This window comes from Aquarana catesbeiana, linkage group LG02 (genome assembly GCF_042186555.1).
Source record: "Aquarana catesbeiana isolate 2022-GZ linkage group LG02, ASM4218655v1, whole genome shotgun sequence".
Lineage (NCBI taxonomy): Eukaryota > Metazoa > Chordata > Amphibia > Anura > Ranidae > Aquarana > Aquarana catesbeiana.
In genome coordinates, this window is record NC_133325.1 from 59,886,072 (window position 1) to 59,908,155 (window position 22,084).

Here is a 22,084-nt window from a genome sequence, read left to right on the forward strand (position 1 = left end):
AGTGCAGCGGGCACGTGCGCGCACCTGCTATTCCGCTTAAAGGAGCAGACATATAGCTACGACGGCTCGCGGGATCCTGCCGACCTGCTGCAGTATAATGACGGCGGCTGGTCAGCAAACTGGTAAAGATAGTAAGCTCAGAGACTCTTCCCATTCATGCTATGCATGTGATCACTTTGTACTGTATGTGTATTTCCTCTGTGCCTTGTCGATGAGTAGCTTAACCAAACCTCCCAGCTTTCTGAGATAGAAAAATGATTTTTAGCACACAATAATTGGGCAAAGGACACACTGTTGCCACACCCTCTGAGCACGTGGAGCATGAAAAATTAAAGTAGACTTAGCGAACTACAAAAAGCACAAGTATTACATTTAGCATTAATAAGTGCTTGGTCCCCCCCAACATCCATACCAGACCCTTATCCGAGCATGCAACCTGGCAGGCCGAAGGAAAAGAGGGGGGGACAGGAGAGTGCCCCCCCTCCTGAACTGTACCAGGCCTCATGCCCTCAACATGAGGAGGATGCTTTGGGGTCCCCGGTGGTTGAGGGGGTGGGGGGGCTTATCGAAATCTGGAAGCCCCCTTTAACAAAGGGATCCCCAAATCCCAGCCCCCCCCATGTAAATGGGTATCGGGTACATTGTACCCCTACACATTCACCAAAAAAAGTGTCAAAATGTTAAAAATGACAGTAGACAATTTGGAACAAGTTCTTATTAAAAAAAAACTGTCCTGCGATGTCCATTCATCTTCATTCACAACGTCCGGCAACCCGATAAAAAAAAACGTAAAAAACTCCACCTCCATGTGAAGCTCCCGTTGACTGAAGCCTCTTCACTATGACAGCTGTTATATAGCTGAGAGCGGGCCACCCGGTGACGTAAACAGGTGACCCAGACCCCTCTCATGTTATGTGACGTCACATAATGTCAGAAGGGGCAGGGTCACCAGTTTACGTCAGCAGGTCGTCCTGCCCTCAGCTATATTACTGCTGTCATAGTGAAGAGGCTCTCCATCGCGAAGAGGCTTCAGTCAGCGGGAGCCTCCCATGGAGGCAGAACTTTTTCCATTTTTTTTTATGCTGTGATCGAAGATGAATGGACATTGTGGAGCAGTTTTTTTAATAAAGGACTTGTCCCAAATCGTCTTTTGTCATTTTTAACATTCTGACACTTTTTTCGATGAATGTGTAGGGGTACAATGTACCCGATATCCTTTCACATGGGGGGGACGGGATCTGGGGGTCCCCTTGTTAAAGGGGGCTTCCAGATTCCGATAAGCCCCCCGCCGCAGACTCCCACAACCACTGGGCAAGGGATGTGGGGATGAGGTCCTTGTCCCCATTAACATGGGGACAAGGTGCTTTGGGGATGGATTTTGGGGGGGACCCCTATGCCATTTTTTTTTTTTTAATTTTGGCTCAGGGTTCCCCTTAAAATCCTCACCAGACCTGATGGGCCTGGTATGGATATTTGGGGGGGACCCATACGCCTTTTTTAAAAAAATTTTGGTGCAGGGTTCCCCTTAATATCCATACCAGAGCTGAAGGGCCTGGTATGTATTTTGGGGGTACCACCATGCAATTTTTTTTTTATTCAGGTGCGGGGCTCCCCCAAAAATTCATACCAGACCCAAAGGGCCTGGTAATGGACTGGGGGGGGAACCCTTGCCGTTTTTTGTCAATGATTTTTATCTATATTGCCAGGACCCGACAATACATTACAGCCGCGAGCAGTATTTATATATTTTTTTCCTTTAGAAATGTCATTTTGCTGTGGTACTGTTATAAACACAGGAAAAATATGCTACTTTACAGGCATACTATAGACACCCACCAGGCATGATATTTAAAGGAATATTTCATTTTTATTGTTTCACTTTAAGCATTATTAAGATCACTGCTCCCGAAAAAAACTGCCATTTTTAAAACTTTTTTTTGCATTGATACATGTCCCCTGGAGCAGGACCTGAGTCCCCGAACACTTTTTATGGCAATAACTTGCATATAAGCCTTTAAAATGAGCACTTTTGGTTTTTCATGTTAGTGTCCCATAGACTTTAATTCAAATTGGCCATGAACACCGCATATTGTTCGCTGTTCGGCCGAACATCGGGCTCATCCCCACTCATAAGGAGTCAGCCAGATGGACTGGTGAGTGAGCAATCTGGAAGTACTGTGGAGAGAGAGAGTGTCAGTATGGGAGGACTGTGGAGAAGTAGCCAGGAGAGCTAGTGAAAGGGGCAGCAATCCCTATCCAAGTTCGAATCCCTCAATAAATAACAAAAAACAAACCACTGGACTGTTCTCTGACTCAAGTGTGTCTGCAAAGATTCAGTGTGCCTGGCTGTGCAGGGTGGGGATTTGCGGCTCCCTAGTGGGTGTGCTACACAAAAGTGAAAGCATGTGAGATGGCACCAGGATGCATTATAGGAAGAAGGCAGGCCAGCAGAGGCAGCATGATGCTTTGGGCAATGTTCCCACCATTCCTGTGGATGTTACTTGACACCTACAACAATCGGCATTCTTCATTCTTCACCACTACACCAGCTTGCACTTCACTCTCCACCACTAAACCAACCCGCATTCTTCACCACTACACCAACCCACATTCTTCACCACTACATCAACCCACGGTCATCACTCTTCAACCCACATTCTTTAGTCTTCATAGTTCACCACTACACTAACCCGTATTCTTCACTCACCACCACTACACCAACCCGCATTCTTCACTCTCCACCACTACACCAACCTGCACTTCTTCGCTCTCCACCACTACACCAACCTGCAATTCTTCACTCTCCACCACTACAACAACCCGCATTCTTCACTCTCCACCACTACACCAAGCTTCATTCTTGTCAGGGCTGGGCTCTCAGCTCTGTGCTTAGGCTACTCAGCTGACGGATAATTGTCAGCACTCATGGTTTCCACAGTGGCTCACCTAGTGATCCTTTCCTGCTCATCAGTCCCACCTACAGCCAGCCCCTTCTGGCTATTTAAACGACCTTGTTCATTCCTTTCGTGCCTTCGCCTTGGTCAACATATCTGGAGATTCTCTGCTGTGTTCCTGAGAAAAACTTTGCCCGGCTGACGTCCCTTCCGGTTCCTGATCCTGTTCTCTTGCCTCCTATGCTGATCTCTGGTTTCCTGATTACTGGCTTGTCTGACTACCCGCATTGGCTTCTGATCCCTGGCTATGTTTTGACTACGTTTTCTGATCTGTACCATTTTTACCATTACAGGCAGTCCCCTAGTTACAAACATCTGACTTACAAACGACTCCTACTTACAAACAAAGGGAGACAACAGGAAGTGAGATGAAATCTACCCCTAGGAAGGGAAATTCACTCCTGTAAGAGTTATTATGGGAAAAAGGTGTCTCCACTGAAGCTTCATCAACAGTCCATGTTTCCACAACAACCCAAAATCCACTTGTCATAGGGACAGAAAGTAAGGTGAAATCTTCTGAACAGAGGCACAGACAGCAAAACAAATGTTGCAGGGGTGTTAACCCTTCCCTATGCTATCCAAAAAGCCTAAAAATAGATTTTTTGGCTGGAGCTACACTTAAAAATGTACCTGTTCCGACTTACAAACAGATTCAACTTAAAGAACAAACCTACAGTCCCTATCTTGTTTGTAACCCGGGGACCGCCTGTACATTAAAAGGTGTGATTTTTATTGCATTTTATGTCTCATGGTTCCTGACAATTCTTCACTCTCCACCACTACACCAACCCGCATTCTTCACTCTACACCACTACACTAACCCACACGTCTTCAGTCTTCACCACTACACCAACCTTTATTCTTCACTCTCCACCACTACACCACCTACATTCTGCACTCTCCACTCTACACCAGCCTGTACTTCTTTACTTTCCACCACTGCACCAACCTGTACTTCTTTACTCTCCAACACTACACCAACCCACATTCTTCACTCTTCAACACTACACCAACCCACATTCTTCACTCTTCAACACTACACCAACCCACATTCTTCACGCTTCAACGCTACACCAACCCACATTCTTCACTCTTTACCACTACATCAACCCACATACTTCACTCTTCACCACTACACCAAGCCACATTCTTCACTTTTCACCACTACACCAGCCTGCATTCTTCACACTCCACCTCTACACCAATCCCCATTGTTCACTCTTCACCACTACACCAGTCGACATTCTTCACTCTACACCAACACTGCACTTCTTCACTCTCCACCACTACACCAACCCACAATCTGCACTCTCCACCACTACAGCAAGGCACATTCTTCACTCTTCACCACTACACCAGTCGACATTCTTCACTCTACACCAACACTGTACTTCTTTTCTCTCCACCACTGCACCAACCTGTACTTCTTTACTCTTCAACTCTACACCAACCCACATTATCCACCCCTACATCAACCCTCATTCTTCACTCTCCACCACTACACCAACCTGCACTTTTTTACTCTCCACCAGTACACCAATCTGCACTTTTTTACTCTTCAACACTACGCCAACCTGCACTTCTTCACTCTCCACCACTTCATCAACCCACATTCTTCACTCTTCACCACTACACCAACCTGCACTTCTTCACTCTCCACTACTACACCAATCCACATTATGCACTCTCCACCACTACACCAACCCACATCCTGCACTCTCCACCACTTCACCAACCCACATTCTGCACTCTCCACCACTCCACCAACCCACAATCTTCACTTTTTACCATTACACCAACCTGCATTTTTCACACTCCACCTCTACACCAATTCCTATTGTTCACTCTTCACCACAACACCAGCTGACGTTCTCCACTCTCCCACTCTACACCAACCTGAACTTCTTTACTCTGCACCACTGCACCAACTTGTACTTCTTTACTTTCCAACACTACATCAACTGGCATTCTTCACTCTCCACCACTACACCGTGACCAACCAGCACTTTGTTATTCCCCGCCACATGGACTTGCACTTCTTCACTCTTCCCTACTATACCAATGCCTACTTCACTCTCCAATACTATGCTGATGTGCACTTCTTCACTCCCCACCTTTACACTGACATGTACTTTTTCAATCTCTGCGACTACACTAAGGCCTGGTTCACACTTATGCATTTTATAGCGTGTTTTCAGTTTTGAAGAAACACACCACAGTCCATATAATATGGTTTCCTATGGATGTAGTTCACATCTGTGCATTTTATGGAAAGGGCCAGGGACGTTTTTCTGGTTTTTGGTTCCATAAGCTTCAATGGATGAAAAGCATGTATTGAAAAACGCAAAATGCACCTGCAATATACAAACTGCAACCTGCAAAAGTGTGAATTAGGCCTAACACACACTTCTTCACTCTCCATCTTTGCATGACACGCACTTTTTTTACTCTAAGCATTTTAAATTTAATGAGATTTTAGTAGCAGGGTTTAGATCTGCTTTAATGCACAATCATGTATACTTGAACACTAATGAACACAATATCCACTGAGGCTTTTTTTTCCATAGTTACTTTTCCTATTTTCTTTATATTGGCTTTTTAACCAATGAATGCATTAATCAGAAAAATGGATGAAAATTTTAATGCAACATAAAAATCTCTGGCAATTAAAGAGTACATTAATCGATTACAGATCCCCACACCGGAGCTAAAAGAGGGACATTTGAGGAAGAATAAGGTACACAGGTATTTAGTGCCTATGTACAGCGGAGATGGGAAGAATATATTAGCTCAGTGAGTGTGACGCTCCAGCCGTGATTCCCAGGCCTTGCAGCACACAGGATTATTGACCTCGTGTCTGTCAGCCAGTCATGTGCTCAGCTGCTGATCCGGGCCAGGCTGCAGGCTTAGAGCACGGGTCCTCCCATGACCAGGCACTGCAGGCCTAAACAGGGGTTTGTTTCATGAGCCTCCCATTCCTGAACACCTTACTCCAGGGTATGTCCATTCTGCTGACATGATATTCCCATGTCCTAGAATTCCATTACTTTTAATGGTCACTTCAAAGAACTGGCTCTCTGGCAAGCGTGCAGTTAATACAACTGTTAGCGAGCTCTGAATTCCAATTAGTAAATGTAACAGGGACATGAAAGAACCTTGTGATGGGCAATTCAGCACTTTTACGTAGATATTTCTGGAAGTGGAATGCTCAAGACAATCCCCCAATTATTTCTATGCCTGGCTGCTAAAGCACAGAAAGTGGGGAGACGAGCAGCAACCTTCTAGCAAAGGCTCAGTCTGTCCAAAATTGATATTTCAAAGCTTGGTGGATGCTAATTTTTTTTCTTCCCCTCAGAGACCTATCAATGAGATTCAGTTCCCAGGTCTGCACACCTACTATGGCAATTATGAGGGTCTCTCACCATTCCTTACCATTTATTTTACATTATGTAAATTAAAGCAGATGGAGGTGGAACACCCAAAACTTCTAGGTGGAACAGAATCTGTAATTTTGGAAGGGGGATCTTACTATTACCTTTCACACGAGGGCGGATCCGCTCAGGGAACTCTGCCATCTCAGCGGGGGGATTGCTCCTTGATCCTTGCTGAACCGGCAGATGACAGTTCTGTCTCTGCTCACTGTGCAGGGATGGACCTGTCAGAGGTCCGTTGTCCTCTATGGGAGATCAGACGAAAAACAGATCCGCCTGTCCTTTTTCTTCTGCCCCCATCTGATCCGATCCGCTGTTCGGATGGCAAACATATCGCCATCTGTCTGTTTTGAGCAGATCTTATTGGATCGGATGGCAGGCGGGTGTCAGCGGACACATCTCCGTTGATATCTACCTGCCCATGGAAGTCAATGGGTGGCCAGTTCAGATCCACCTGAAAAACAGACAGGCGGATCCGAGCAGGCCTATCGTGTGAAAGGGACCTTAGGCTTAGGGGGAGATTTACGAAAACAGGTTCACACAGAATCTGGTGCAGCTGTGCATAGTAATCAATCAGCTTCTAACTTCGGCTTGTTCAGGTAAACTTTGACTATAAAACCTGGAAGCTGATTGGTTACTAGGTATAGGGAAGGCATAAAAATAGGTTGAGGCAGGGCTGTCTGAATATATGGGCACCCCTGGGAAGTGCCCAGGGGCCATAAGTGCATGGGGACCCCATGATAATCTTGCATTACATCCAGGGCCATCTTTATTATTGACTGGACCCTGGGCAAACATTTTCTTGGGCCCCCTCTTCTATGCAATTTTGCTCTCCACATGCTCTGAGACATACAATAAATAGCAGCTAGACTCAAAATCAGTTTACTGAATAAGATCAGGCTAGTGATTGCGATTGGTTGTCAGAGGTTACAGTGTATCATTAATGCTCACTGACTGGCTGCTAGAGGTTACAGCACACATTATGGCTCACTGTCTATTTTCTAGAGGTTACAGCACATGACTTCTGCTTGTTGATTGGTTGCTAGAGATTACTGTACATCAATAGTGCTCACTTATTGATTGGTAGAGGTTACTGGACATCTACACCACTCACTAATTGGTTGCTAGAGGTTACTGCACATTATTACTGCTCAATGATTGGTTCCTAGAGGTTACTGCATATCCTTACCGCACAATGACTGTTCATTACTGATATAAAGGGAACATGCATCAAATGCATTGGAAGATGCACCCTTGGACTTTGATGGCAGAAGTAAGGTATAAGAAATCAAGATAAATAAAAGAAAGGCACAAAAGTGCCAACTTTATTGAATACAAAAATGGTTATAAAATATATAAATATTATATCACATATAGACACGGTGATTTAAAATGTATTGCAATAATGCATCAATGAATAAACATAAACAAGAAATAATTAGTACATATTGACCCAAACTAATAGTCAGAAGATCACTGGCCAGACTGAAAGGAGGTTGGCCAGCTGAATTCTCTAGACATATAAACATGACATGTTTCGGAAATTATTTGTGCAGTGGTATGCATATTCCTTCTTCAGGGGTAGTTATAGAGTGGGTAATTATGTTCTTGTATATCACAGATTCACTGCAAGTATAGCAAGAGATGCTGGACAATACAAAAGAGTATACATGCTGGCTGTAACATCCACCCACTGGCACGATAGGATTAATAAAGACATGTATCCACAGCCCATTAGTCAAGACGTGTTCACAAAAGACGCCTGACAATCGCCAAGGCAACTGGTTGTGCACTTCAAAGAGTAGGAGCATGGGAGATGTGGACACCAAGTGAGCAGCCGGCACACATTATGGCTCACTGTATATTTTCTAGAGGTTACAGCACATGACTTCTGCTTGTTGATTGGTTGCTAGAGATTACTGTACATCAATGCCGCTCACTTATTGATTGTTAGAGGTTACTGGACATCTATACCACTCACTAATTGGTTGCTAGAGGTTACTGCACATTATTACTGCTCAATGATTGGTTCCTAGAGGTTACTGCATATCCTTACCGCACAATGACTGTTCATTACTGTTCACATGCACCAAAATTCAGGGTGCTGTGACACCATGTTATTTTGAAGAAGGGTTCCACCTCCAATTTGCTTACCTTTGCAGAACAGGCTGATGTTTGGCTTAATGACTATAGTTGTGGGCAGGACTTTCAAGCATGCTTCTTTACCTCCCCAGTGGGCAGCATTCGGCAGAAGTGATGGTAGATATGACCTCAGGGGGACATGATATACATATGAAGGGTGCCTCTATTTACATATCAATGTTGTGGTCCACGACTATTTACATATCAATGTAGGTTATTTACATGTAAACACAAGGTCTGCAGGTGAGACATCTGTACATGGCAAAAGGGCAGAGCTGTGCAGCAGCAACAGAACTTTACACTGAGATATTGGGACACAGCACGGGACTAAAACTTCAAGGGATAAGGGAATTTAAACAGGGATAGTTGGCAAGTATGAGGAAGCTGCTTTGGGCCCCACAACAATGATGGGGCCCAGGGCAGCTGCCCCTTTTGCCGTGCCTTAATTACATCATAGTTGCCAACTGTCCCAGATTTGACAGGTCAGTCTCACTTTTTACTAAGCTGTCCCCGGATGGCCACAGCATCCTGGAACCTGTACTGTGCTCTCCTGGGATTGTGCCTTCCTGACTCCTGCATTTTGCCCTTCTGCACCCCCCCCCCCCGTACTGTGCTCTTTGTGTTGATTGGTCCTTGATTCATGGCATGTTTTCTTATTGTTTAAAATCAATTTTATTGAAAGTACTAATAAATATATATTTAATTCTATGAAATATTTAAACTTTAATTCTTCAGAGTAGGTGTGGGGCAGGCTGGTAGAGGGCCCCCATGCATTACTTTACCCAGAGGCCCATGATGCTATTAAGATGGCCCTGGGTTGAGGCGCGTTTTCATTGCCCCAACCCCTTAACTACTTAAAAACCGCCCGCCATCATTGTACGTCGGCTGTTTGAAGAGGAATACCATTGTTATGGCAGCAGCTAGCTGCCATAACCACGGTATCCTCAAGAGCGGACGGTCCTATTTCAGATAAAAGTGGTCTCAGTGACAGATCCGCTGCGAGATCACTTTTATTGGGCCCCCCTCCTCTCCCGCCATGCTTCGGTCGTCTCTGCCACTTACCGGAGCTGTCGGTAGCGGCGGAGACGATTGAGTCCTCTCCCCTCACAGACTGGATGCCAAGTGAGGTAAAGATGGCCCCCGCTCGGCTCCATAACATTGTAGGGCGGAAGCGACGTCAAACGTCACTTCCGCCCTCCAGTCTTAAAGGGGAATTTTTTTTTCTTGCAAAAAAAAAAAATGTCTTTTTTTTTTATTGCATTTTAGTGTAAATATGAGATCTGAGGTTTTTTTGGCCCCAGATCTCACATTTAAGAGGTCCTGTCATGCTCTTTTTTCTATTATAAGGGATGTTTACATTCCTTATAATAGGAATAAAAGTTACCCATTTTTTCTTTAAAGTACAGTGTAAAAATAAAAAATGAAAAGTAAAATAAATAAGAAAAGAAAAATATTAAAGCACCCTGTCCTGGCGAGCTCACGCGCCGAAGCGAACTCATACGTAAGTTGCGCCTGCGTATGAAAACAATGTTCAAACCACACGTGTGAGGTATCACCGCGATTGTTATCTAGCACTAGACCTCCTCTGCAACTTAAAACTGGTAACCTGTAGAAATTTGTAAACGTCGCCTATGGGGATTTTTAAGGGTAAAAGTTTTGTCGCCATTCCACGAGCGGGCGCAATTTTGAAGCGTGACATGTTGGGTATCAATTTACTTAGCGTAACATTATCTTTCAGAGTATAAAAAAAAAAATTGGACAAAGTTTACTGTTGTCTTTTTTTTTTAAGTCAAAAAAGTGTGTTTAAAAAAAAAAAAAAAATTGCGCATGTAAGACCGCTGTGCAAATATGGTGTGACATAAAGTATTGCAACGACCACCATTGTATTAAAAAAATATATAATGTTTGGGGGTTATAAGTAATTTTCTATCAAAAAAAAATATTTTAACTTGTAAACACTAAGTCTGAAAAATAGGCCCAGTCCTTAAGTGGTTAAGTTGCAAAGGCAGTCAGATGAGGGTGTACACATGCAAAAACAATCCCCCTGTCATGTTCAGCAGGCATTACCGCCCACCAAACCTGACCCATTCAAGTGAATAGGGCCGCGCCATCACCTGTCTGCAATGCGCCCGATTGCACTGAAGTGGTGCAGACTGTTAGGAGTTAAAACGGGGGGGGGGGGGGAACATAATGCCTTCTCACCACCTGTCAAATGCGTCTGAAAAGCAATCAGATAGAGATCACTCTTCAGAGGGCAAAGCATGTGTAAACAAGCCCTTAAAGTAGTGTTAAACCCAAAAACAAACATTTATTACATTGCAGCTTACCAATTCTTAGATGTGATGGCTGCATTAGTATTTTTTTTAGGCTTTCTTTCTTCTATTTTCAACTTGTGATCTAGCCAGTAAGTCTGTTTTTTTAAAAGCACCAGTTCTCCAGGAGAATGTATCAGATTAGATGCATGGGACTGACAGGGTGTTCACAATGATCAGCTTTTATTTATTTATGTAAAACCTTTATGTAACACCCTGGGGTTTGTCAGGGAGCTCCTCGCCAAATTCATTGTCATAAGTAGCTACTGTAGTTAATTATTAGGGATCCATTGACTTCTGCCTAAGTTTGGCCTGGTTGTACTTTCCTCTTCTACCACCAGGTGGCCGGGCATTTGGAGGTATTAGATTGAGAAGGACAACTCAAGGTCAGGTTATGGGTATATGGAGTATCTCAGCCAATGGACAGGGATTTAGTTAAATCCCTTGGCCTGCTGGGAGAGCCTATATATTCGGGTGAGGTCAGGTGATCCAGGTTCTTGTGTGCCACCCAGACCGCCATCTGGGTGGACAGGTGTCGCCTGCCCCTGGCTGCTAGGCTAAAGATTGGGCCTATCCCAGGGGCATCAGGCTGCCAGGCTGTTTGAGGGCCTATCCAGAGTAAGAGGGCAGCGCAGGGTTGGGACTGTGGCTTGCAGTCCAACCAGAAGTGACGGTTCTGCCGGACGGAAAACCTGTCGTGGTCAGAGGTAGAAGGGAAGCTATCGCCACTAAGGGACCAACCACCATTACCAGGGACCACAGTAAGTAACTGAAGCAAGTACTGGAACCATACTCTCACCGAACGGGCACAGTGAAGAATCAGGAAACTTCAGGCTGTGATCAAGTCAGGGACCCAACCAGCGGAGGTGACGCTGGCAGAGCAGCCTTATGTGCCAAGCCAGGGACCGAGCCGGTCAGCAGGGTCGATGCTTGAAGGTATCCGAAGTGCCAAGCTAGGGACCCAGAAGGGAAGCGTGGGTGACGCTTGAGGGAGAAACCACCGCAAAGGCCTTGAGGAGCTCACAGGGTTCAAAGTCAGTGAATCAGAGGATCTAGTGAGAGACCGGGAGCTCAAGGGGCTGAAGAACTACACGGAGAAGTTGTAGTACAGCTGAGAGAACTGTTACTTTGAGTTATAAACTGTTTAAGTACTGTTACCATAGGACAGTGATGGCGAACCTTGGCACCCCAGATGTTTTGGAACTACATTTCCCATGATGCTCATGCACTGTGCAGTGTAGTTGAGCATCATGGGAAATGTAGTTCCAAAACATCTGGGGTGCCAAGGTTCGCCATCACTGCCATAGGAGAAAGCAATCCTGCATGTGCAGAAGTGGCACCTTGCTGGGGCCTTTCCCTGTACGGCTGTCCTCCTGTTGAAGTCTTATGCCCCGTACACACGGTCGGATTTTCCGATGGAAAATGTCCGATCGGAGCGTGTTGTCGGAAATTCCGACCGTGTGTGGGCTCCATCGGACATTTTCCATCGGATTTTCCGACACACAAAGTTGGAGAGCAGGAGATAAAATTTTCCGACAACAAAATCCGTTGTCGGAAATTCCGATCGTGTGTACACAAATCCGACGGACAAAGTGCCACGCATGCTCAGAATAAATAAAGAGATGAAAGCTATTGGCCACTGCCCCGTTTATAGTCCCGACGTACGTGTTTTACGTCACCGCGTTCAGAATGATCGGATTTTCCGACAACTTTGTGCGACCGTGTGTAGACAAAACAAGTTTGAGCCAACATCCGTCGGAAAAAATCCTAGGATTTTGTTGTCGGAATGTCCGAACAAAGTCCGACCGTGTGTACAGGGCATTAGAGTCCACCAATGAAATTGCAACTAATTAAGGGTTTCCTGGCCCTAACCCTCTTTCCCTTTCAAAATATAAAAAGGACTGTCAAAGAAATAAAACCTCTTTACATCCAAGAAGCGTCTGGCGCCCAATGACTTTTACCACCTTTGCACCCACTATGCCTTACAACCCACCACATATTGAAGGTTCTCATTAGACTGGAAGAGGTCAGAGATTCTGCTACATTTATCCCAAAAGAAAAAAAAAAACTGTTTGCTGTAACTGCTTATAAAGTGTTAGCTGGAGTTTGACAAATTTAAATCTGCTAGTGCTAGTGCCACTCCACCAGTGGCCTGGGGGGGTTGTTTGCCGCCCCCCCCCCCCCAAAAAAAACCCACCAGCCACCACTGGTGTACACCCCTACCCACTGCCTCTGTTGCTAAAGAGGGTAGCAGTTAGTGGGTGGTAAAAACAGCTGAACCATGGATTTTACCACCCCCAAACTCACTTGTGAATGAGCGATAAGGACTCGTTCACACAGGAAATTCATCATAGGCAGCGAGTGTATGCGCAGCTGCCGGGCAGGAAATTGCCTCACTGCCTATGAATGGCGGTGAGCAGTGCCGGCTTCCTGGCGGGTTCCATCTGGACACACCCGAGCCCATCACTTCCTAGAGGGCAGGGATTGATTTTAATGTAAAGTTCTGCATAAATTGTCATTGCTTTTATAAATATCCGTAGTAAATTATGAATTGCTTCCTCTACCCCACCGTGTAAAAATCAAAATGCTAACCACAACATACAAGGCCATTCACAACATCGCCCCTATCTACATCACCAACCTCATTTGCAGATATCGCCCAAATCGTCCTCTCCGCTCCTCCCAGGACCTCCTGCTTTCTAGCTCCCTTGTTCCCTCCCTTTCATGCTCGCCTTCAGGACTTCTACAGAGCCTCTCCTATCCTCTGGAACTCCCTGCCCCAGTATGTCCGATCAGCCCCTACCCTGTCCACCTTTAGGAGATCCCTGAAAACTCATTTATTCAGGGAAGCCTATCCCACACCCACATAACTGTGCCTGAGCCACCCTCATCAAATCATTTTCTGCAGCGATTACCTTTTGTACCACCACCCCCTCCCTTTAGAATGTAAGCTCTACGAGCAGGGCCCTCCTGTCCCTTTTGTATTGAACTGTACTGTTATTGTATTGTCCCCCCTATACATTGTAAAGCGCTGCGTAAACTGTTGGCGCTATATAAATTGCATATAATAATAAAAATAAGAATGGCTTTGAGGGCCCATTAGCATCTATGCATTGCCATGGACTTTGAATTGCACCCAATGTATTAAAGTAGAACTTTAGCCAAAACTTTTTTTCAATTTGGATAGAGCAAGGGAGGGTTATAACCCTTCGTCAGATTTTTTTTTCGTCATCTGTGTTCCATTATGAGATTTCCCTTCACTTCCTGTCCCATAGCCGAAACAGGAAGTGAGAGGAAATCTCTGCAAATTAAGGGAGCTCCTTGGGGACCCCCAAGTCACCAGAACTAGTGTCCCCATTGCATACCTCCCAACTTTTTGAGATGAGAACGAGGGACATCTATCAGCAAAAGTATGTAAGCATAGGACACACCCCTTGCCACGCCCCCTTATAGGAGAATTATACAAAAAAATTGTTAATTAAACCCACAAGTGCTTTTTTTTTTTTTTTTACCACTACTCTTCCTTTATATTGGCTTTTGAAATGTGCAAATGCAGCAATTTAGAATTTGGATGAAATGTTTAGCACTGGGAAACACTTTTTGAAGATAAAAAGTGCATTTTATATACAACTATATGGATCAGACCAAAATGAGCAAACAAATGAGTGGGAATGAGGGACAGAGGGACATTGCTCCACATCAGGGACAGTCCCTCGAAATCAGGGACAGTTGGAAGCTATGTTCATTGGAAGATTTCCCCTGTATTACTTTTCTGGGGACAACCCAAAATTTGTGATTTTCTTTTAGGCTACTTTCACACTGAGCGCCTGTGCCGTTAGTGCTTTTTAATGGTGCTTTTACGACGCTTTTCGGCCGCTAGCGAGGCGGTTTTTACCCCCCCAAAAAAATGGTAAAAAGTCCAGTTTTGTGGCGATTTCAAAGCGCTTTTAAGGGGCTTTGGAAGCGCTGCCCATTCATTGCAATGGGCAGGGCGTTTTGAGAGCGCTATTTACAGGGCTCCCAACCCGCCCCAAAGAAGCTGCTTACAGGACTTTTCGTAGCGTCCCGCAAGCGCACCGCTCCAGTGTGAAAAGTCACACTGCAATGAATGGGAGGCGATTTTCAGGTGCTTTCCAGAGGCTATTTTCTAGTGCTAGAGCGCCTCAGTGTGAAAGTAGCCAAATGCCGCGTACACACGATCAGACTTTACGGCATACTTGGTCCGGCGTACCGGATTTCGTCGGACAATTCGATCGTGTGTGGGCTCCAGCGGACTTTGTTTTCTCAAAAGTTTGACGGACTTAGATTTGAAACATAGACTCGAGTCCGGTCGAAAAGTCTGCTCGTCTATATGCTAGTCCGACGGAAAAAAAAACGACGCTAGGGCAGCTACTGGCTATGAACTTCCTTGTTTTAGTCCGGTGTACGTCATCACGTACGAATCCGTCGGACTTTGGTTGATCGTGTGTAGGCAAGTCCGTTCATTCGGAAAGTCCATCGTAAAGTCCGTCGAAAAGTCCGCCGGGCAAAGTATGCCGTAAAGTCCGCTCGTGTGTACGCGGCATAACTTTCACTTTCAATGATAACGGTAAACAGGACAAATAGAGAGGGTTGATCTCCCTAACAGGGACACAGACAGCAATAGAAACTGACAGGGGTTCTAATCCATCTCTGCTCTATCCAAAACGTTAAAAAAAAGTTGCAGATTTTTGGCATGTTTGGGGCGTTGGCGGCCAATAATTTTCAATTGGCTGCCTTACTGCAATGTATACTAATTGCTTTCCATTAACACATGGCACATATGTAATAAAGGCCTGTACTGTTTATTGACTCACCACCCCTACCGGGCGTCTGTTCCACACATCAACTACTCTTTCAAAAAAATAATACTTTCTAGCTTTTCTTTAGAACTTTTTTCCCCCTTGCTTTATTTAGGTCAAGCCACTTCATTCCTGACCCCAGCTGCCTCATTTGCAACACAATAAAATTAAACAGCTTCAATTGAGGAAGCAGTCAACAAGAAGTTACTAATTGTTTAAGAATTTTACATGTAGCCGAACGTTCAAATCTCAGGGTACGTTTTACAATTTACCTATGGACCTTTGTTATTTGGACTTTTTTTCCCATTTTTTTATATTTAGCATTTGCACTCTCACATTTGATGCACAATTTAGATACGTGCTGGTAGATGCACCCTAGTTCAATTTTTGGTCATTTATTTCTGTTATCAATTTGTGTTATGGGTTGTTTTTGTCACTCAATATCTTAGCTTATGCCCATCAATTTATATTACTCACTGATTAGCGTGACTTCTTGCTTTTTATATATCTTTTTGGTGTAGTATAACACTTTTTAGTCGCAGCTCCTTTTGTTTTTCTATTTTATAGCGCAGTATTCATATATTTATTTACGTTCACACCCTGAACGCAGGTTTGAAATTGTGCGAGTTCGGCTCTCAGTGCGAGTTTGGGGGGGGGGGCGATTTGAAAGACATACATCTGTGTGTGTTCCTGCACAGATGTCCATTGAAATTGCACCTCGAAGTTACCAAAAGTAGTACAGGAACTACTGTTGGAAATCAGTCCACAAAGTTGGTGTCGCACCGATTGGGACAGTGCCGTCGCCAGCAATAGGCCGCGCCGATGTGAACGGGGGCTCATACAAAATTACAAATTACAATTGATGACTACAGCGAGCAAAAAAAGTCGCTTTCCGTTTTTGCATGTTTTTTTGTAAAATAAATACTTAGTTGACGCTTGGAACAGACTGCCAGCAAAGGTAGTAAATCAGTCAACAGTAAGCGAATTTAAACATAGATCTACACTCAAAAACGATAAAAAGAAAAAAAAAAAGGGGGGGGAGGAAAACTCAATAAACCATTTTGTCTTTTTCTACTATAACTCTTCTATGTGTTGACTTTTGTGCTTTCACTAAAAATATTAGCAGAATGTCATAAGAAGATTTCAAGTACACTTTCATTTTTATTTTATAATTCAAAATAAAGAAATATAGTAAAAAAAAAAAAACAAAAAAAACCCGTCAAATTCACTAAGTTCCAAATCATAGTTTTATCAGTACAACTTTTAATGAATAAGGACTGGGAGAGCCTTGTCACATGGCAACCTAATAAATTAATTAGTTCCACTTTTCCTACTGTGCTGATGTAATTTGTCTTTTATTATAATAGTTTGCACTATTTTAATTAGAAAAACAAACAGTCATTCAAGTATAATTTATTTATTTATTTATTTTTGGACTACTAAATTCCTTTTGCAAAAGTTGACATTAAAACGTTTTTCTAAAATGTATGAATGCATCTCTGAATATTTTTTTTTTTAAGTCACTCCTTTCATTCATGTGATCATCACTAGTGCTAATGAGGGGTGGGATTGTAAATGTTCTTCAGTGGAGTGAGGAGGGGGAAAAGTGATATAAGCCTGAGCATGTGATTAGCTCAATTAATAAGTGAGAAGAGGAATTTTTTTTCCCCTTGGTTTGTTTGAGAGGTCTGAGGAGGATCACCAGGATGGAAAGTACTACAGTGCTTTTAGCAGCTAGCACCCTGCTCCTGGTACTCCATGCCTCCTACGGACAGTTTCCCAGGGCTTGCAGCACAGCACAGGTCCTCTTAAGCAAGGAATGTTGCCCAGTCTGGTCAGGAGATAATTCTTCATGTGGAGAAGTTTCAGGCAGGGGATTGTGCCAAGATGTAGTCCCCTCCAACTCCTCTGTGGGTGCCCAGTTCCCTTTCTCGGGCATCGATGACCGAGAAAACTGGCCCATTGTCTTCTACAACAGGACATGCCAATGCCAGGGTAATTTCATGGGCTACAACTGCGGTGAGTGCAGGTTTGGCTACACAGGACCAAACTGCACCGTTGGACGCAACATGATCAGAAAGGAGATCTTCAGGATGACCACAGCTGAGAAGGACAAGTTCATCGCCTACCTCAACTTGGCCAAGCGTACCATCAGCCCAGACTACGTTATTTCCACCGGCACTTACGAGCAGATGAACAATGGCTCCAATCCGATGTTCGCAGATATCAATGTCTACGATCTGTTTGTGTGGCTGCATTACTACGCCTCCAGAGATGCTTTCTTGGAAGATGGTAGTGTGTGGGCCAACATAGACTTTGCCCATGAGGCCCCAGGCTTTCTGCCTTGGCACAGGTTCTTTTTGCTGCTTTGGGAACGGGAAATCCAGAAGGTGACAGGGGATGATAATTTTACTATTCCCTTTTGGGACTGGAGAGATGCCCAACAATGTGACCTCTGCACCGATGAGTTTTTTGGGGGTACGCACCCTACCAGCAACGTCCTCCTCAGCCCAGCTTCCTTCTTCTCCTCCTGGCAGGTAAGTTCCACCCTTGTCCTGGAGATGGGCCATGTCTCTTCTCCTTTACCTTGCATGCATAGTTGTCAAGTGTAAATCCACCCAAAACCTTTTTTTTTTTTTGGGGGGGGGGGGGGGGCGGGTTGGATAGAGTGGTGCAGGATCAAAGATTTTCCTTCCCTTACTGTTCCTCAGAAATTCTGTAACAAGGGCACAGGCAATGATGAAAATCTAATAGGGTTTCCTGGTGTCCCTGTTGCAGATTTTTTTTTCCTCACTTCAAGTCTGATAAAACTATTCTCACTGGATTAGTAAGGGCCCATTATTAACCCTCTATTGGTAAAACATGGGGTAACACGGCTTTTATTGCAATGCAGGGGCACATTGCAGTGCCTATCATTCTGAATAGTCCTTAATGTAACACACCTCAATGCACCCGCACGTTCTGTTGGTTGAGATGAGCTATGTTGGAAAAAAAAATAGCATGAGCTTTCCTTGTGGTTTATTATGAATGGGCTGCCTTAAGGCAATGCACACTTGTGAGCTACACAATGCATAGAAAAGACAGATTGTCCCTAAACCCGCCCATAGATGGTTCGAATCATGGCTGGCTCAACAGGGACTGGCTGAGATTCGAACCAAGTATGGGCAGGCTGAATGTAGACAAGTTGATAAGACGTTACATGTGATTATTGTCCCGTGACAATTGCTCCCAGGAGAACACAATGGCTCCGCGGGAGGGATTCCCCCATCAACACTGACTTTGATGGGGGGAATAGAGCGATTTATTTATTTAATTTTTTTATTTTTTCTCCCCCTGTGGTTGCAGGAAAGAAAGTTGCTCCGTCTATGGCCGGCCGTAGTGAAAAGATATCCAATGGGGCTCCGAATATTAAACCCTAACAGGGGTTCCAACTCTTTCCCACCCAAGAACACTTGTGGCTGGACAGATACTTTAAGAGCAGTCCACCCAAAACCGATTTTAGTAAATGTTAAAGTGTAACTAAAGGCAAAACTTGTTTTTTCAATTTTGGATAGAGCGCAGAAGGATTAGAACACCTGTCAGTTTTTATTGCTGTCTGTGCCCCCATTAAGGAGATTCACACTCTGTCCTATTTACCATTATCATTGAAAGTAAAATAAAAAAAAATCCACGTTTTGGGTTGTCCCCAGAAAGGTAATAGAGGGGAAATCTTCCAATCAGGACACTAGTTCTGGTGACCTGGGAGTCCCCAAAGAATTCCCTTAATTTGCAGGCTTTTTCCTCTCACTTCCTGTTTGGCTATGGGACAGGAAGTGAAGGGAAATATCTGCAATGGGACACAGATGGTGGGGAAAAAAAAAAAATCTGACGGGTTAGAACCCTTCCTTGCTCAATCTGAAATGGGGGAGGGGGTTCCCATAGTTCTACTTTAAGAATTAAGCCACCCAACTGTTAACTGGGTTGGGTCACCTGCTGTGTAACCTCCCTGCAAGGAATTCTTATTTTAAATTTTGGAGAATGTAACAGAAGGAGCTGTACCTCACACATGTGTTGGAGACCTTCCAAAACTTTCAGGTGGATGGGAACCAAGTCGGGGTTTATGACAAGATGCATAAGACGGGTTGACTCAACCCAATTGCTCCACCTGGAACTAAATATTACTTTTGGGTGGATTGGCCCTTTAAATTGTTTCTAAACTCTTTACAGTTTAATGCCCTAATAGGGCTCTTTTACATTTGCAGTAGCCTCATGAAGATTGATCCGTGGTGGATTGCTTTTCAGAGGACATTTGATGGGGGGTAAGAATGTGTTTATATCCTGGTTTTAAGCATTAAAAGCTTGCACCATTGCAACCATGTGCATTTCATGAGGTTGTAGCATGGTGCAATTCGCTTCACTTGAATGGTTTGCGTTTGGCAGGCTGTATGCGATGGGGATAATTTTTGATGTATTGAAAATCATTGCGGCCATGGCATGTGTGTGCCTCTGTTGCAGCTTAGGGGGTAGTTTAACCACTTCCGGACCAGCCGCCGCAGTTTTACGTTGCTACTTTGAAGAGGAAGACCGTTGTTATGGCAGCAGCTAGCTACCATAACCCCGGTATCCTCTTCAGTGAGCGGTCCGCATCAAGATAAAGGTGGTCTCTGCGGCGGATTCGCCGCAAGATCACTTTTATCGGCGGTGGGAGAGGCCCCCGCCACTTACAGGAGCCGTCAGTAGTGGCAGAGGCGATCGGACCCTCTCCCTAGTCTGACATGGAGATGAGGTAGAGTTACCACCTCATCCCTTTAAACCCGAACACATATTACACAGGTTCTGAGGCCAATTTGATGCGGATAAGTGAGTTTAACTACCACCTGCCACAGAACCTGTGTAATATGTGTTCGGTTTTAAAGGGATGAGGTGGCAACTCTAAGATGAGGGGTAGATGGCCCCCACCCGTCTTCATATCATTGTAGGGCGTAAGCAACGTCAAAACGTCACTTCTGCCCAATGCTCTTAAAGGGATTTTTTTTTTTTTTAAATGACATAAAAAAAAAAATATTGCATTTTAGTGTAAATATGAGATCTGAAGTCTTTTTGACCCCAGATCTCATATTTAAGAGGTCCTGTCATGCTTTTTTTTTTTTTCTATTACAAGGCATGTTTACATTCTTTGTATTAGGAATAAGTGACCCAATTTTTTTTTTTTAAAGACCAGTGTCAAATTTTTAAATAAAAGGTCAAATAAGAAAAAAACTATTTTTTTTTTTAAACGTGCCCCGTCCCGCCGAGCTCGTGTGCAGAAGGGAACACATATGTGAGTAGTGCCCACATATAAAAATGGTGTTCAAACCACACCTATGAGATATTGCCGCGATCGGTAGAGGGAGAGCAGTAATTCTAGCCCTAGACCTCCTCTAACTCAAAACATGCAACCTGTAGAATTCTTTTTAAGCGTCGCCTATGGAGATTTTTAAGGGTAAAAGTTTGTCGCCATTCCACGAGCAGGCGCAACTTTTGAAGCGTGACATGTTTGGTATCCGTTTACTCGGCGTAACATTATCTTTCACGATATAAAAAAAAAAACTGGGCTAACTTTACTCTTATCTTATTTTTTTCTTAAATTCAAAAAAGTGAATTTTTTTCCAAAAAAAAAGTGCTCTTGTAAGATCGCTGCGCAAATACGGTGTGACAAATAGTATTGCAACGACCACCATTTTACTCTCTAGGCTGTTAGAAAAAAAATATATATATAATGTTTGGGGGTTCTAAGTAATTTTCTAGCAAAAAAAAACGTTTTTAACTTGTAAACACCAAACCTCAGAAAGAGGCTCGGTCCTTAAGTGTCATGTCTTAACCACTTTTGTGGTTTGGTGGGATAGTTTGGTTTTTTAAATAGAGGAAGAGACTTGATATAATAAGAATGGACACTGGTTGGCTTTAAAAAGGTCAGGTGTGAAGTCCTAATTATAGACCTTATTCCCAAGGTACAGGAATCACTTTTTTTTTCTTTTTGTAGTGCTGTCATTCATGTAAAATGCAGCACAGCTCTGCAGTGGACAAACATCACCAGACAATAGTATATCCATTGTGGTTTTTATTTTTTATTTTATTTTTTTTACAAGGGGGACAACGGTTACAGAGCTGAATGGCGGTTACTGTAAAATAAAAAAACCCAGCCTTTATAAAAATGTAGGTTGCCTCTTCGGATAATGCTATTTGCCTGGCTGTTATGCTGATGATTTGGCTTCAATACTTTGAATCCAGCCTGAGTTTGGCAACCGCCATTTTATTTTCTACAAAAAAACAAAAAAAAACTCTATTCCACCTGTATTGTGAAAAGGTGGAAGGGTCACTTCAGTTTATTCCCCCTCTCCTGGGGGCTCCCCAGTTATCCTTAGGGGATTCCCTTAGTCATTGGCGGACAATGGAATTATGGGACA

At 44.0% G+C, this 22,084-nt stretch overlaps 1 protein-coding gene across 1 annotated transcript in view; it reads left to right on the forward strand.

Annotated features, from left to right (window-relative positions):
• The first annotated feature begins 17,253 nt into the window (after window positions 1-17,253).
• The window catches only part of TYR (tyrosinase), a 45,913-nt gene continuing 41,082 nt past the window's right edge, over window positions 17,254-22,084 (forward strand). The window contains exon 1 of the mRNA XM_073612965.1: window positions 17,254-18,196. Coding sequence (XP_073469066.1) covers window positions 17,366-18,196 — 831 coding nt within the window. The 5' untranslated portion in view covers window positions 17,254-17,365. The remainder of the gene's footprint in view (window positions 18,197-22,084) is intronic.